This window comes from Eurosta solidaginis, chromosome 2 (assembly GCF_040869045.1).
Source record: "Eurosta solidaginis isolate ZX-2024a chromosome 2, ASM4086904v1, whole genome shotgun sequence".
NCBI classification, from domain to species: domain Eukaryota; kingdom Metazoa; phylum Arthropoda; class Insecta; order Diptera; family Tephritidae; genus Eurosta; species Eurosta solidaginis.
In genome coordinates, this window is record NC_090320.1 from 144,153,298 (window position 1) to 144,171,812 (window position 18,515).

Here is an 18,515-nt window from a genome sequence, read left to right on the forward strand (position 1 = left end):
GTATACATTTTTTTTATTGAATAACTTTATGTTTTGAAAATATATATTTCTATCTTTACATTTACTTTGTTTTATAGTTCTTTCTTAATAAAAAAGTGATTTTTTAAGCAAATTTTGCATTGAAGAAACACCATACCTTCTTTTATAAAAAAGTTTTATCTGGCTAGCTCGACCTCTGCGTTCTTAGTTATATGAATATAAGTAAATATTGTTAGGATTAGCTTGAAATCAAATAACCAGAGTCCTTTTTAATTTCGAACTTCATAGTCCACATTTTCTTTTAGCACACTGTGGGGAGTTGTCACTCAATTTTTACACACACTGATGCGAAAAAACAGTTTGAAACCGAGGTCGACTGCACTAACCCGTCAAAAAATGTGAAAAGAGAAATGAAAAGACGCATTTTGTCCTGTTATCAATAGTCCAAAGGCGAAAAAGTATTCGAATTATTGGAATCGAGGCAAAAACGCGTCTATTAATACCTCCCCTGACGGGTTTGGTCGTGTTTTAGCAGTCGTCCCCGGTAATAAAGTATCACAATTTGTTAATTAAAATTGTCCAAAACATATGGATTTTAAAGAGAGATGTAATTAAGTGCTCGTTTGAAAGTAAATAAGGATATTTCTTTGTAATTTTACGATAAAAATTTTACGCGGTTTTCGTTACCAGCAACTACACTTTTCTTGGACCTAAGAAGTACAACAGTGCCAAATAGCATCCACAAAAAAACGAACAAGAACAATCATTTTATCAGGTGAGCGTGGCTGTGTATGTGCGTGCTGCTACATATCCTACTTGTAGACCTGTACTATGTCTGCTAGACGCGAGCCGAATTGGACGATACAAAAATCTGACGCCAACTTACATATATAACGAACATTGTGAATTACGAATGCAGTATATGACACTATATACTAACGGGAATAAGAATGTACGCCAATAGAGATAACATGAACCAACTTGACTGATGCAACAATCTGAGACGCCTACATATATATATGTATACCGAATACAGTACTTACAAGTACATACTAAAACGATTATGAATATGCGCGAACAAACATGGAACGAGCCAAATTGGCTGTTGCATATATTTATGATGCTACCATATATATATGTATAAAGAGTGCTGCGCGTTACGAATACAGTGCACGACAGTAAAGGAAGACCTTGCCGTACAGTGGGCACTGCTATACAGCATACACTGCTATAGTAGCTCAATGAGAAGTTACTTTAAAATCGATCTCAAAACACCAAATTCTTATCTAAATATTTCGATCCGTGCGCCTCCTAACGGAATATTTTTCTCCTATTCTTAAATTTTCTCGGCGTCTTATTCTATCTGTGAAGTTTAACAGTTGTGGCTCAATGAGAACTTACATAAAAATCAGTCCCAAAATTCCCTCCGTTTCGTACGATTTTTCTAAATATCTCATCCCGTGCGCCCCCTAGCGAATCCTTTTGAGTCGTGTCATCGGCTGTCCTCGACCTCTGAATTAGGTTTGAAATTTAGGTCTCTAGCTCATCGAGAAGTTACTTAAAAGCAGGTTTAAAGGATTTTTTTCCTTTTGTTGCATTGTCACGGTGTTCTAACCTATGTGTAAAGTTTCACAATATTTAGCTCAATGAGAAGTTACTTAAAAATCGATTGCAAGATTTGTATGAAAAGCGGACAAACATTCAACCGACCTAATATAAAGAAAGTCAGAAATAATAACGGGTTTTTTTCCTTTTGTTGCATTGTCACGGTGTTCTAACCTATGTGTAAAGTTTCACGTTTGTAGCTCAATGAGAAGTTACTTAAAAATCGATTGCAAGATTTGTCTGAAAAGCGGACAAACATTCAACCGACCTTATATAAAGGAAGTAAAATATGTACACAAAAATAGAATAAATAAAGAAAATTAATATAATATTAAATTCATTATGTACAAAAAAAGAAACAAAAAAAACATACAAACACCCAATAAGGCAGAGCAAAAATTCTATATGAAAAACTATTTTCTAATATGTACTTATATATATATATATATATATATATATTTTTCAAATATAAATCAAAATTCTAAATTAAACTGTATTATATAAAAACAAAAAAAAGGGGGCTTAAAATATACCCGCTGATAGGTCTAGGGTGTGGGACGGCGGTAAGGCCTAGAAGGTTTTATGTGGTCATACCAAATCGTTCCCGAGATGGTCGGGCTAGTATCTTTATGCTGCTTGGTACCTAAACTTGGTACCGGATCTGCATTCGGCAGAGGACCATTAACATCGATAACACCCCCCAAGGGCTTCGGGGAGTGTCCTTATCGCTACAACAACAACAACATATAAAAAAACTTAAACCCAAAAAAACAAACATAAACACAAGTGTAATGTTAACGACTTTAAAAGTATAAAAGAATGTTTATTTACCTATAAACATGTAAAATTGCTTCGAACGAACGAATTTCAGAAAAGAAATGTACACCCTAATATATTCGTTCTTTCGAATCAATTTATTGAATGCAAAAGAAGAATATGACAATCGTGATCAATTTGCCAAATTCAGTTCATATTGATTATTTGTAGGTGATGAATCAACCACAACAGAGTAATTAGAGTTAAAGAATTGAGGGAAGAAGTTTGCAATATCTTGATTTTCGCTAGAAATACTATCATGTCAGAAGGAAACCCGTTAATTCTGCGTTAAGAATTTACGAAATCATAAAAAGACTTCGGGTTGCATATAATGTTTCTTTTGATTTTACATATGCAAACTTTGTAACACTTTTTATTAAGCTCAAAATAATTATGACGGAAAATAGCGTACTGTGCATAATCAGAATGTAAACCAGTTTTCTTATATGATTTGAATAAATATGATTTTTTATTTTTTAAAGCTTTTAGCTCTTTAGTAAAAGTCCATTGTACGAGCATGTAACGTATAAATGGTATTTTTAAAATGTAAAATGTTTCGCTCTACATCCTCTTTACATCGTGACCACGTTATCTCAGAAATCTCTTTATTGAATTTGTCAAAGTTAGTTTTGGAAAAATGAAAGCAACTGGTAGATACACATGTTTTATTAGTGCAGCCGAGTTCGTTGCTTATGATTTCGTAAGTTATATCAAGAGAAGGATGGTAAACGTCTTCTGGCAAATAAGAGGTTCACACCGATTTATAGGGAACGTGGCGAATGCCAGCTATGTTGGACATCTACGGCGATGGCATTACGCGTCTGACTTGGTGTGACGTTCGATCATTGTTTCTGCGAACATATAGCCGCGATTCTACCTGAAGTTCACTGACCCACAAAGAAGAGAAACAAAATACTAAACAGACTAAACGAAGAAACCCTGCGCAAAAAAATTAGTCGTTTAAACGCAAAGAGCATAAAAAGGTATACAGGGTTGTCCACAAAGAGTAGGCTTAATCCTATGAAAAAAAGCCCATACATAAGGTCAAATATCCGAAACTCTAAGTTGGGGAAAGCTGTATTCTCAGGGAGACGCGTGACACAACTCATATATGGATACTGTAATTCACCTATCTGAAGGGGAGGATCACTGCTACAGCAACAAGAACAACAACAAAGTACTAGTTCTCTTTATCCCCAATACAAAGGTGTAAGCCATCGCCAGTCACAAAACGAAATTACTACTTTTCGTCAGCTACAAAGTTAAATTGCTATTTATCGTCAAACACAAGTCGAAATCGTATTGCCGCTAGCTTACAAAAAAATTATCAACTTCCAAGCAAAAAATATGCAAATTAATTAACTAATTGTATCTTTAAAAATTACCAATATTGAATGTTCGACATTGTAAAAATTCCGAATACGAAGCTAACCGTCTAAATATCGGTAATCATTTTGAAAAACAATCAACTTGAAAAAAAAAAACAACTCTGATTACTTTCACATATGTACACGTTCAGACTTCTTTCTAACAATTGTTTTTGTTTTATCGGCCTATTGATAAAGGATTCCAGGTTCGGCTCTATCTCAAGGCCTATGACAATAATCTTAATGATAATTATAATTTTTTTTTTAATTGTTCTATAATTGAAAAATTATTTTTTAAATTTTGGCATGGAAGATACAATTTTTTTAGACATCTACCCTTGATGCGTAGATAGATCAATTTCGAAGGTGGCTAAGCCTTTTTCTTCAGTAAGCTGCGCAGCTATGGCAGGTGTCAAAAAAATTCATTTCTTCACTTTTTAGTATGCAGTAAAAAGTAACAAAGCATCAAAACACCAATTTAAAAAATGTGTATCAAAAATATACAGTTGCATCAAAACGGCAACGCTGGTAGGAATTGCTATTTTTCGGCATGTCCTCCCTAAAATAAAACTTCAATCAAGTGCTTCGCAGTTCACTCAAAAGAAACATATTATATTTAATTTATTTCAGTGATGGAAACACCCTTATAAAAGCAGTACCCTTTACATCAATGGGAAAGGTGCAACCTTTTCAAGTTGAATTTAATTCATCGACTCTCTTCCTAGCGGATTTTCACTGTCACTTAACCACGAAAGAGGTTTGCGGCTATTTTGGAGGACACTGGGATACAAATTCGCACAGTAAGTTCGAGTGAACTCCTTAACCATATCGTTTCGATATCGTAAATAAAGCATATTCACTCTAAACATTTACGCACATTTTAAGGTTATATTTTTTAGATAACGGGCACGCAAATATAACAGATATCTTAAATAAGAGGTATGTTATTGTTCAGGTGGAGTATCTTAAATAAAACCTAAAATTTCTTTTCCGTATATAGAAATAAGGACATTTTTCTTAACAGGGTTTCTCTAGGGACCTGAGTGTGCATTCATACAAAACTGCACAATTAATTTGTGTAGCATTCGACTTTGCGATGCACAATACCCAAAACAAAATAATAAAATACCTGCACAATACTACACGAAATTATTAGTGCGCATGGAAATACATAAAACAGACAACTTAGTATGCATGGAAGAATGCACGCACAAGTCGCGCACACTACGAAGGAGTTTTGTGTTGCACTACCCGTCAGTCAGAGCGAGAATTTTAGTTTAGATGGCAAAGGTTTATTTGTTAAGCGATTTGGTTTGCATTTAGTACATACTTAGGTAGTATTTTGGTTAGGTCAATACTTAGGGAACTTGTTTTTCCGGTAAGTGGACCTGGGACCGACCTATTTCAAAACAAATTTATTTATTGAGCGATTTGCTTGAATTTTGGTACATACTAAGTTAATTTAAAAAAACTGTTTTTCCGAAAGTCAACCAGGGACCCAAGTATTCCATAAAAATTTATTCATGGAGTGATTTGCTAGCTTTTCGCTAGTATTATCTTTTTTTATCGGAAAGTCTAGTATTGAGCGTGGAGGGTAGAGCCGTGTGTAGAAGTCCACGAAAGTGGGGAAAGCTTCTGACCGCCATTCACCTGGGAATAGCCAAAGCGATTCTTTTGCCGGTCGCTTGCGGCCATGTATCCCCTGGGTAGCCACTACACATCCGTGACAACCTGGCTAGGTCACTCTGACATAATCGGTTTAAGGGCTAGCCGGGGGATCTCCCATCGGCAGCGTCTGTTCACCACTAGGTGCGGCTGCAAGCGGGCGTCTGTCTTGGCTTGGGCCCCCCACGCCAAACCATACTCCAATGAAAAGCCACAACAAGCCTCGGATAAAAAGAACACTCTATTGATGGCGACCATGGCAAACGTTTGAAGGACAATGAATTGAGGGGATGCACCTGGAACGTCCGCTCCTGAATGGATTGGTGCAGATGTCCGGCTGGTTTATATCCTCGTCAAAGCAAAATCTGACATCACCGCCATCCAAGAAATGTGCTGGACGAAGCAAGGAAGAAAGAAGATTAAAAATTGTGACATCTATTGGAGCCGCCATACAAATAAGCGCAGTTTCGGCGTCGGACTCGTGGTGGGAGAGAGACTTTGTCGCCAAGTATTGGCGTTCACGTTTGTGGACGAGTATCTCGCCGCTATCCTAATAAAAGCAAAATTTTGTAATGTATCATTCATCTGCGCCCATGCGGGGACAGAGGAGAAAGACGATGAGGTGGAAGACGCTTTTTTATGAACAATTAGAACGCACGTACGAGCGATGCCCCCGCCATGATAGAAAAGTCGTGCTTGGCGACTTTAACGCCAAGGTGGCCCTACAGTCGGAAAGTTCAGCCTACACAATGAAACTTTTCCTGATGGACTGAGGCTGATTGACCCCCGATCGAAATACTCGCAATCAGATCGATCACGTTATGATAGACGGACGGCATGCCTCCAGTATTTTAGATGTACGCACGATCCGAGGACCTAACATCGACTCGGACCATTATCCCGTCGCAGCCAAAATACGCACCCGCCTCTGCGCGTCTAAAACCAAGGAACAAAAAACACAAGGAAAGCTAGACACCGAAAGGCTGCAATCGCAACAGACTGCCAATGATTTCGCAACTCGACTCTCACATCTGCTCTCTGAGAGCACAACTCAGCCTGAAGGAATACAGGAGCAGTGGGAGCATATCTGCAAAGCACTTCGTACTGCCGCCGATGAAAAAATTGGTTACCGGCGGCCACGGAGAAACAACTGGTATGATGAAGAATGCCGCGTTGCAACCGAAAGAAAAGACGCTGCCTACAGGGTTAGGTTAAAAGCGAGCGCAACAAGAAAGAGTGTGAACGCTACCGCGAGTTAAAAAGGAAGCGAGACGCCTTTTCAGGAATAAAAAAGCAGAGACAGAAAGGCGTGAGTGCGAGGAGCTTGAGCTGCTAGCCACCAGGAATAACGCCCGAAAATTTTACCAAAAAATTCGGCGACAGACGTAAGGTTTTAAGACCGGGACAAACTCCTGTAAGAACGAAAATGGCGACCTTGTAACTGATGTCCAGAGAGTACTTAGATTATGGAGGGAACACTTCTCTGCTCTCCTGAATGGAGACAACGATTTACCACATAGAGATGGCGAACCCTATCCCGCAATCGGTGATGATGGAATAAATGTCCCCCACCTGATTATGATGAAGTCAGAATAGCAATAACCAGATTGAAAAACAACAAGGACGCGGGCGCTGATGGATTGCCTACGGCGGCGAGGAGTTGGTAAGGCGCATGCATCAGCTTCTTCGCAAAATATGGGTGGACGAGTGCATGCCCGACGATTGGATTCTAAGTGTTCTTTGTCCAGTCCACAAGAGGGGGACACTGCAAACTGCACCAACTATCGCGGAATCAGCCTTCTTAATATCGCATATAAGGTCCTGTCAAGTGTATTGTGCGAAAGATTGAAGCCCACCGTGAATCAACTGATTGGACCTTATCAGCGCGGCTTCAGACCTGGTAAATCTACCATCGACCAGATTTTCACAATGCGCCAAATCTGGGGAAAAATCCGCGAAAAAGGAATCGACACACATTACCTCTTTGTCGATTTTAAAGTCACCTTCGACAGCACGAAAAGGAGCTACCTATATGCCGCTATGTCTGAATGTGGTTTCCCCGGAAAACTTATACGGCTGTGCAAAATGACGTTTAGCAACACCATCAGCTCAGTCAGAATTGGGAAGGACCTCTCCGAGCCGTTCGAAACTAAACTAGGTTTCAGACAGCGTGACCCCCTATCCACAGTGTTTCGTGTAGAACAAGCTAGCTGGGCAAAATTATTTTATGAGATTTTCCGTTTCATATGCAGTCATTTATTCCAGCCATATGTTCTTTTTTTTATTTTTTTCCAAAATTTTACTTCATATGCATACATTTGCTTACTTCATATACAGTAACTCATGTGAATAAGTGACATAGATCCAAAAAAAATTTAAAGGACTTAAGAATATTACGTTATTGTACTCAAATTGAATGGACTACAAATCTCAATACTTTAAAAAATTCTAAAAATTCGGAAAAAAATAAAAATTTTTTATGAAAATTCGTCGAATTTTTCAAACATTTTTTGAATATAATTTAGTTTTTGTTAGAGATCGTGACAAATTTTGGTATGGGAAATTAGTTAAAATAAATTTGAGAAAGCGAAATTGTAAGAATTGTCCAAAAAGGGGTGTCTATTTATTTATGTGATTGACTGTACATATATACATACATATTTTGTATTTATTTGAGTATTTATCCTGGCACTACAATTTTTACAAAATTATTCTATATTACCAGTCAGGAATATAAAAGTAAATTACAATAATAATAATAACAATGTAAATAATTAAATTAATTATGTGAAAATTACTTATTACAAAAACTTAAAAGTAAAGTATCATACAAAGTAGAAAAGACAATAGATGTAAATTAAATAAAACCTGATCCAACAAAAAGTTATAGGGTAGGTTATCTTTTATAATTATGTTATTATTCGCTATCATCACTTTCATTCGATGAGTCACTTGTGGAATAGTCATGAGCATCAGCAACACTACTGTGAAAGCTTGAAACAACTGGGGTATTCATTGACTCCTCAACATTATCGGGGGATAAGTAAATTTAAGACTTCTGAGGTCAGACTTTTAATTTTTTTCTTAGGTATCTCCCTAAAACTGTTAACTAAAGGATCCGATGTTATAAGCAACATATTCATAAGATCTCTATTCGTGGCTTCACGTGACTGCTTTTGTGTGTTATCATCCCTGAATCGTCTCAAATCTTTGTTACGGGCTTCCTGTGCTTCCTCAGAAAGTTGACCAATAGGTAAAATTGCTGATTTTGTAATATCAGTACTATACACTAAGATTTTGTGAACTGTAACAGGCATATTAAATCATGGATAGAGATCTATGTAATGTTTTTTAATTTCGACCGCAAATTTTTCAAATCTTTGGATATTTATATTGTACCCAGATGGTAATGCGCGAAGGAGAGTGTCGAATTTTTTGATAAGCGTTACATCCAATCCCGTTATCTCAGCACTAGCCTCAGAATTTTCGAAAAACCTACGAGCAGTGTTGTCGTTATTGGTATTGCCGAAACCTGGTTTTGGTTTATCTACTATCAATCCAAGTACACTTTTAAATTTATTCTGGATTTCGTTGGAACGTAGCTTTACACTCTCTTTATCTGCCGCATTCCTAAGCTGCCATTTTTTTACTTCGAGGCGATAACTTATGTGAAGCAAGCATTCAAAACATCCTATCCATGCATGGAGAGTAGACAAACCAAAACCAAGATTATCTCGGTTAGGCGTAAAGTCCCGTAACTTATTATTCATATCTTTTGGAGTAGCACCACAAATATAACACTTTTGTGCGGAAGAAGTTTCAGTCAAAGCATTGCAAACTTTTCCGTCAATCATTGTTAGAAGCATATTGTGATTTACGGAAACTTCGTATTCTTCGAGCATGTTCTTTGTTTGCAACAACGCATTTATTTCCTCTAAAACTTTGTTCGTTTCAAAAACAATAAAATCTTTAGTTTCTTTAGAAAAAATAAATTTAATTGGACGGGAATACATGGTAGAAGAAGGTCTAGGATTCTGCCAAACAATGTTACCTTTTTCATCCTGTAATTGAAGAGGAACGAAAGAAAATATAAACAAAAACTCATCAGTGTCAGAACTGCATGTAAACTTTTGCTTATATGTGCTATGACCAGAGCTTCCATCGTAACCCCACTTGCTGATTAAAGTATACGTCAAGTTTGTAGGTAATAAACTCACAAAGACTTCTTGATTTGCTAAAACTAAACGCTCAACAGTTTTATCTAATAAGGACTGGACTTTAATTTCCGCACGTGTTTCACCCACACCAATTTCATTTGGATAGCATTCTGCCTTAGCTTTTCTTAGACTATAAAATGATGGATAAACCTTATGGCCTGCCTTGATGCTCCACTTCCGAGTCGTTTTGTACCCATGAGTCGTCGACTTGCTATCTACGTAGTATGCTAAAGCTTCTACATTGCTCAAGCATCTTGCATCTGGCTCACATGTCATCTTTTTGCCGGATATTTGAGTGGTTTCCTGTCATTTTTTATAATGTTAGCAACATTTCATTTTTTTTTTATTTTTTATAGCAACATTTCTGTTGCCGGACATACGCTTTGATAGTTCTGCCGCATAAAGTAACTCACTAGGACTTATAGATTGCAAGCGGTCATCCACTCGACGCCGTTTGGTTTTTTCACTGCAGCTAACAAAGTCCTTCTTTCGTCTTCCGGGGCCGGGGTTACCTGAAGAAGTGGTTGGTTGGTATGATGGCAACTTTGAATCCACCGTTATTGTAAATGTGAAGTCTGGACCCGGAAGCCACTCCGAGTTTTTATTCAAAAATCGCTCCGTATGTCTTCCAGAAGTGTTCCACTTTTGATCCAGCTTCGAATGTGCCGATATTTGTAAGCTTAAACTTTTTATCGAATACTCGGCTGCTTCGCTTAAATCGTACATAAGTACAACAAAACTAAAAAATTCTTTATATCTGGTTTCCTTCGAATGTTGAACCCAAATTTCAAAAAACTCCGTTCTTGGTACGGTTATAACTAAACTGCTTTGTGTTGTTGATTTTCCGACAGGGTGAATAGTTGATGATTGCTGTGCTGCCATCTTAAGTGTCGTTGATCGTTCTGATTTGTTATCAGTTGTGCAGTATTTATATTACATTCAGGTATTGGCGTAGATGCCCAAATTGGGTTGTTTTGTGTAGCGTTCCTGTGTGGTTATACCTGCATTAGGATTGCTTTGTATGTACCTATTTTTATGCCTTGTTGACTGGTGCGGTAGGTTGTGGCAGGTTGAAATCAGTGATCTTCGCCTTTTTGCTTTTGATGTGCTCTTGTTGACCTTGCGCGTTTGTTTTTGTGTGTTTTATGGCTACGTGTTTGTTCCCTGTACCTGAGAATTGGTTTCGCCGTTTTTGGATCAGCTTTAAAGGTTCAAATATCTCGTCGGAGCTGGTACGCACATACATCCTATTTTATATGTAGAGAAAACTAAAAACACTAAAAAAAAAAAAAAATTAAAATAGATGTGCAAAGAATTCGCAATGGTTTTTTCTTTCGACTATTAGAGAATACCTGCGACTATAACATATGTAAAATTTAGCCCGGATGTCCGCGGATGTATGTAACTTTTTTGTCCCTAAAGTTAAAAATATAGAGAAAAAATACCTTTTCTTCTTAATAACGGATTGTTAAATATATTGAAAATACTTTAATTGCGAAAAATTTACTATTAAAAAATTTTACTTACCTTCGAGCTTAGAATCCATCAAAAAAATTATATAAAAGTGTACACATAAAAGAAATATGAAGCTTAATATTCAACAAGAATTTTGCAAATTAATCAATGCATTTTACGGCCACTCCTGCCTTCTTACTTCAATTACTCAATACATATGAGCAAAAATATCAAAGTAAAAAAACAAAAATCCCGTTATTTTGTTTGTTTTCTTTCATTTCTCATTACACTTGTCTTGGAATAAGAACTTTGTTTTTGTCCAGCTAGCTTGTTCTACACGAAACACTGTGCTATCGTGCGATTTCTTTAATTTGATGCTGGAGAAAATTATACTAGCTACTGAACTTAACGCTCTGGAATAATATTCTATAAAGACGTGCAATTACTGGCGTATGCTGATGACATTGATATCATCGGCCTAAGCGCCCGCGCAGTTAGTTCTGCTTACTCCAAACCGCAAAAAGAAGCGATAAAGATGGGTTTGATGGTCAGCGCATATGCGCCTTGGCAACCACGCTACTGTTGGCAGCCATAATTTCGCAATGGTAAAATACTTCGTTTATTTGGGAACCAGCATCAACACTAGCAACAACATCAGCTCTGAAATACAGCGAAGAATCACTCTTGCCAATAACTGCTACTTTGGACTAGGTAGACAATTGAAAAGTAAAGTCCTCTCCCGGCAAACGAAAATCATACTCTACAAGTCACTTTTCGTACCCGTCTCGCTATATGGGGCAGAAGCATGGACCATGACAACAGCAGATGAAGCGGCTCTGGTAAGCAAGTATTGAGCGATTTGTTTGAAATTTGGCTCAAAGGTGGCTCTCCGCCTAATTTTACATATATGCTTGCCTCACATGCCAACCTAATATAAACGCACGCAATTCATTTTCTGTCAAAAATGTCTCATACACATACAACTTGTATGAGAGCAACCGAAATTGAATTTGCTGCGTGAAAACCTAAACTGATTTCCAATTTTTGTTCTGCGTGACATTTAAATTTGACGTTTGCATACATGTTTTACATTATCGCAACGCATACTTATTTCGGTTAGGGCAAAAAACGCCGGTTGTTTGCGCACCCTAAAAAAACGCAGTGCGGTTTTATGAGGTTGGCATGTCAATGAGATTTTTTGGCATTAACCAAGTTCATTTATATAATGCAGTTGCAGATCGTAGAAAAAGTGAATCATGTAAATTCATATGATACGGCATTCATTCCAGTTTTTTTGGTGTTTTTTGGAAAACAGAAGGGATCATTACGCTTGAAAATATTCTCCAAGTACCGAAAAATCTTATTAAAGCAAAAAATTCAAACTTCCGTATATATTTAAGGCTAACGAAGTCTTAAAGAGCATTCAAATCAAATTTTTAGATCGGAGATGGAAAATAAACTTGTATCTGAAATTTAAACATCATAATATAAACATAATTTGTGAGGAAAATAACAACAGCGTGGTACAACATAGTATTTCTTAACAAAAAAATATCCAGCTCGCACTTCTTCTGACCACAAGTAATATGAAGCTCATTGGCGGATGTATTTAAAAAAAAAATACTTAAATAAATAAATTTACTGAAACATATAATCACTACTTTTTATCAAATAATGGAACCTTATGTTTGTAGTCTGCTGTTAATTTATATTTTTTGAAACTTTACTTCCTTTATGACTACAAAAAATTTTGGTCAAATCAAAACACTGACGCTAACGGGTTAACGTCTCACACAACAGCATATTTATTCGGCACAACGTATGCATTTCGAGCAGACCTGCTGCTTATCATCAGCGACGCGCTACAAAAACAAAAAATACAGAAAATAAACAAACATAATATGTGTACAATATAACAAAAAGATTTGTTCATAAAGCATTATTAACTACACTAAAGACAAGAGAGGTGAATTTATATTGCCGATGTCAGCGTTCATTGTGCTCATTGCCTTAATAAAAAACGCAAATGTGGTGTTGTCCACAGACTTGGTCAACTCCAAATGTAAGCTGTATAATTCGAGTTGTATTGAAGCAAGACGGCTATATTGGTATTTTATTTCGTACGGTATCCAGTTCTGTTTAGCTTTATTCGCGAATTCGCGAATATTCGCGAATTTCGGTATTACTTTACTCAAAAATGTACGGTTTGCCGAAAGTTCACAAACCTGGTGAAAAAATGCGAAAAATTGTTTCCAACACATCGTCGCCTTTAGTACGAATGGCAAAATGGTTGGTAACCGATATTAAAAAATATGGCAATTTCGATGGATCAAGTGTAGAAAACTCTCTAGAATTCGTCAACAAGACCAAAGATATGGTCTTTCAGGAAAATGAAATATGCGCATCTTTTAATGTTACTGCACTTTTTCCGAGCATTCCAATTAATCTTGCTTTAGATTACCTCCAAAATCATCTGGAAAATAAACATGAAATAAGAGTTTTAATAAATGCAGCAGGAATTTGCATATCACATAATTGTTCTGTATTCCGTAATCAGTTTTATTCTTACGGTTTCGGCGCAAGCATGGGCAACCCCCTTTCCCCCTTAATTGCAGAGGCTTTCATGACCAAATTCGAAAAAGATTTGAAAGCCGAAGGAGTTCTACCTCGAGTTTGGATTAGATACTTCGACGATGTCTTTTGCGTAATCAATAAGAACGACCTCCAACATACTTTGAACATAATTAATTCCAAACATGATAGCATAAAATTTACTGTTGAAATAGAGGATGAAGAGCACTCCATTCCCTTTTTGGATTTGAAATGCGCCAGGGTTGGAAATAAACTGAACTTTGCCGTCTATCGTAAGCCAACTACGACAGACCGTTTAATCACAAGCGATTCTTTCTGCCCATATCAACACAAAATTGCGGCCTTTCATTCGCTTGTTCATCGGCTTGTCAATTTACCACTTGATATCAAAAATTACCAAAACGAATATTTAAAATAACAACAGTTAACGGCTTCGATTAGAATGTTATCGACAAACTTAGCAAAAAACATTCCAACTTACATCACAAAAACAACTTGACAACACTGTTCACCCAAAATAAAGAAATAAAATCCAACAATAAAAAACGTATACCTTTTTCATACTTCCCGGCAATCTTTAATAGCCTTGGGAAACTATTTGAAAAAAATTACATGAAAATTGTCTATACCAACAACAATAAAATTAAAAATATACTTGGTTCCACTAAAGAAGTTGTGCCCATCTATGAACGAAGCGGGATTTACCAAATCAGTTGTGCGAGCTCCGATGCAAAATACATAGGACAAACAAGAACAAGTCGCGATTCGCTTTAAAGAGCATGAAAAACGGACAAATAACAAACATATACATCTTTCTGCAGTAGCAGCGCATTTTAATTCGACGTCAGATGACAACCCAACCATACATACGATCGATACGTTAGAAGAGAGTGTGCGCCTAATAAAAGCTGTGTACAACTACAAAAAATTGGACGCATACGAATCGTTGTACATCAGCAAAAATAAGAGCACAATAAACGCTGACAACGGCAATATAAATTCACCTCTCTTCTCTTTAGTGTAGTTAATAATGCTTTATGAACAAATCTTTTTGTTACATTGTACACATATTATGTTTGTTTACTTTCCGTAATTTTTGTTTTAGTAGCGCGTCGCTGATGATGAGCAGCAGGTCTGCTCAAAATGCATACGTTGTACCAAATAAATATGCTGTTGTGTGAGACGTTAACCCGTTAGCGCCAGTGTTTTGATTTGACCAAAATTTTTTGTAGTCGTAAAGGAAGTAATCTTTCAAAAAATATAAATTAAATAAATTTAACTCTGAGAAGATTTAGACCGGGTTTCTCTTCCATTTTGCATAGTTTTGCGAAACAAATTATTTGCCCTGTATCCTTCCGCATAACCCTTAAGTTTTTGTCAAATTACTACCATTAGCCACAGGGCGCCAACATGTTCACAGCGCTACTCAAAGCGTTAAATGGTCCGCAAAACCAAAAATTGTTGGAAAAATTTAATTTTTAGTATGGGGTGAAACTTTGTGAAGTGTATTAACATTTTTCGATGGTCAACTTGCTTCGTAATGAAAATAAAAGCGTGAAAAATGTTTAAGGGACTCAAGTTATATCCACTTTTCTTAAAAGGCGCAACAGATTTCTAGGGAATTTCAACTGTTCGGAAATACAAAGCACTCGAGTACATAGCCCCAGCGGGTTAGGGGCTTAGAATATACCCTTGGTAGGTATGCCTGTCGCAAAAGGATATTAAATACCAAATTGCCAGCGGAATATATAGCTTCTCCAACCCAATTGTCAACCTCACCTCCCGTGGCGAATCGTGTTTCATTAAAAGCCAAGGCTCTGGCTACCCCGCACTCCTGAGGGATCTAGGGGGTGGGAGGATGGTATGGCCTAGAAGGTTGCATGTGGTCATACGAAATCGTTCCTGAGATTGTCGAGCTAGTACTTTATGGTGCTTGTTGCCGGAACGTACCGGATCTCCATCCGGCAAAGGACCATCAACTTCGATAACACTACCCAAGGCCTTCGGCGAGCGTCCTTATCGCTACAACAACAACACTCTAGTAAATGTTTTCAATGCTACATATATTGTAACGATTTTACTGCAAATCCTCTTATTTCAAATCTTCTACTTAGGTTCGAATCACTAAACTGTTGAATAAATAACTCCAATATTCAATAATGCAAAATGGCCTTTATTAAAGTACTTCACAATAAATAACTATACTATTGCTCGACAGATAGCGTGCTTAATCAAACTGATTGTAGCGCCTCTACTATCGCTGCCTTTTATACTCTTTGATTTCCTCGTTGCATCTTCTAGGCGCTTCTGTTCTAGAATCTACTAGTAGTTTATCTGTTATAATTATAACTACAGACGTGTATAGCTCTCATATGCGCGTGTGTTTGTGAGCGACACTTCCACAATTGTAATTGCATATCTCAGATAAGATATCTGCATGTGTTTGTGCGTTGCTTCTCCGCTGCGTGTACGTACATATGTGTAGGCATAATGATTGAATTATTGATGTGCATTCACGTCATTGCTTAGCATCGGCTTAGAGATGGCAGTACCCGTAGCAATATGGTACAGTCTACTTTTCAATTTTTTTTTTATTTTTAATTTTAAACTTCCGCTTTTAATTTTAAAGTTTTTGAAATGTTCACGATTTCTAATCAACCAGGTCCGAAATTGCGAACACATCAAAAAACTTTAATAAGTGTACTGTAACTCAGAGGTAACGAATGTTAGCATAAAACCATGTACTCGACAAAGATGTTGCATGCGCGAAGGTTAGGTTAGGTTCAACAGGCCGGTCCATGAGGACCTCACATAGACTGAATGAGTCCGTAGTGTTACCAGAATTTTGTTTTAACGACCAAACTGAACAACTCTATCAAATACCAGGACCTATGTTATAAAATAACTCCGTCCTCTTGGCAAATACTAGAAGCTTCCTAGGACTTAAGCCACTTGCTGCGTCTAGATATGACAGCTGTATCACTCCTAATAGCTGGAGTCTTAGCCTGCCAAGCGCAGGGCACGAGCACAGAATGTGCTCGATCGTTTCCCCATCCAGCCCGCACTTCCTACATCTGCTATCCCTGACCAAACCTAATTTAAAGGCATGTGACGCCAGAAGGCAGTGTCCAGTCAGAATACCCATCATGAGTCTACAGTCCTCTCTTTTTAATGATAGAAACAACTTTGTTAGTCTAAAGTTGTAAGACCTACACATAATCTTCGACACTTTACAGCCCCGCGCTTGAACCCACGCCTTTCCTGCTTGGTCGATCATGTGCACCTCTCGCCTTCGCTTAATCTCGCCCAGTCTAATTGGGACGTCTACGGAGCAAGCTTCAAGGGATGCGCCCTATTTAGCTAGTTCGTCCGCTTCTTCGTTTCCATCTATTCCCATATGCCCTGGGACCCAATATAGATGTATGCTTCTCCCTGTCCCGATTCTCTCCAGGGACTGCTTACACTCTAACACGCATTTAGATGCTGTGCTATGCAAGATTATTGCCTTAATTGCTGCTTCACTGTCAATATAAAAGTTAACACGGTTGCAGCTTAAGCTATTCTCTTCCAGGGATTCTACCGCTTTGGTTTCGGCTACTATTTCCGCTTGGAAAACACTACAGTAATCCGGCAGCCTGTAGGATCTGTTTATTTCCAGATCAGCACAGTATACCGCAGACCCTACTCCTTCCACTACTTTGGAACCATCTGTGTACACTAGGGTGGCCCTTATTTTCCAAAGTGTTCCAATTCTCGATCTCACCTTCTAGAAATATGCGAATAGCCTAAAAACTAGATTATACAAAGTTTTAGATCAATCGAAAAAGGGTTAGAGGTGGCGCAAAGAGCTTGAAGTCCTGAAAAATTACGAATTTGTACAATTTCTTAAATTTGGCCAACTTTACTTCATTTGTTATGGGCGAAACGTAATTTATCGTGTTATTAGTAATCTCTTTGACTTTCAAATAAATCTAAAACAACAAAAATTGGTCAAATAATAATAAAGTTATAAATTAAATTATGCCTTAAACACGGTGTCATTACTTCGAGAATGTGTATATAATGAGTATACGTAAATGAGTTTGTTTAAAATTTTTTTTATTAGAAACTTTTTTGAAAATACATTTTTAAAACATATACACATATCTTGTGAAACTTTAGGTTACACGTAGATAATATGATATTATTTCCTAGAATCTTATTAATGATGATTTGTTATGTGATTCAAATTGTTTTTTGTAATCAGTTACAACTTGTAATAAACATTGTTTTTCTTCTTCGTCATTTGTAAGTATTCTATTATATTCTTCTATAAGTTTTACTCCCCGTTCTGCTGTGCCGTTAACTAATTTTATATTTATAACAGTATCCTTAGCTTTTTTATGGGTTTCTGTATCCCCCCAGTATAGTGGATGTACCTCCAGAAATTGAGATATCCCAAACCGACCAAAAAAATCTATTGTATTTCCTGTTACAAAATCGTGTAGTTCTTTTTCTATGAATTTATTGATTTCACCGGGCCTTAAGTGCAACCTCTTTACATTTTCTGTTTCCTTGTCGCAGTTGTCTATGCTTTTAATTTTTTCCACAAGCTTTTTCTTCATGGTACAAGACACGCCATCATCGAACAATGCCAATGCAATACATTCTTCACACAGGTACCATAGGTGGTTACAAAACTTTTTTATTGCAATGTCAGATATTTTTATTAACATTTCTGTATTTATAAATGTTTTCAATAAAAGATAAGTCTTGAAGAGTTGCTCTATGAGGATTGGTACAGTAAAACCAAAGCTTAACATAGAATTGTAAAATAAAC

At 37.0% G+C, this 18,515-nt stretch overlaps 1 protein-coding gene across 3 annotated transcripts in view; it reads left to right on the forward strand.

Moving 5' to 3' along the window:
• LOC137240268 (MPN domain-containing protein CG4751) overlaps positions 1-18,515 on the forward strand; it is an 834,976-nt gene that overhangs the window by 660,482 nt on the left and 155,979 nt on the right. For all 3 annotated transcript variants that reach the window (XM_067766305.1, XM_067766307.1, XM_067766306.1), the window contains one exon: positions 4,398-4,567. In XM_067766305.1, the coding sequence (XP_067622406.1) occupies positions 4,398-4,567 (170 nt within the window). The remainder of the gene's footprint in view (positions 1-4,397; positions 4,568-18,515) is intronic.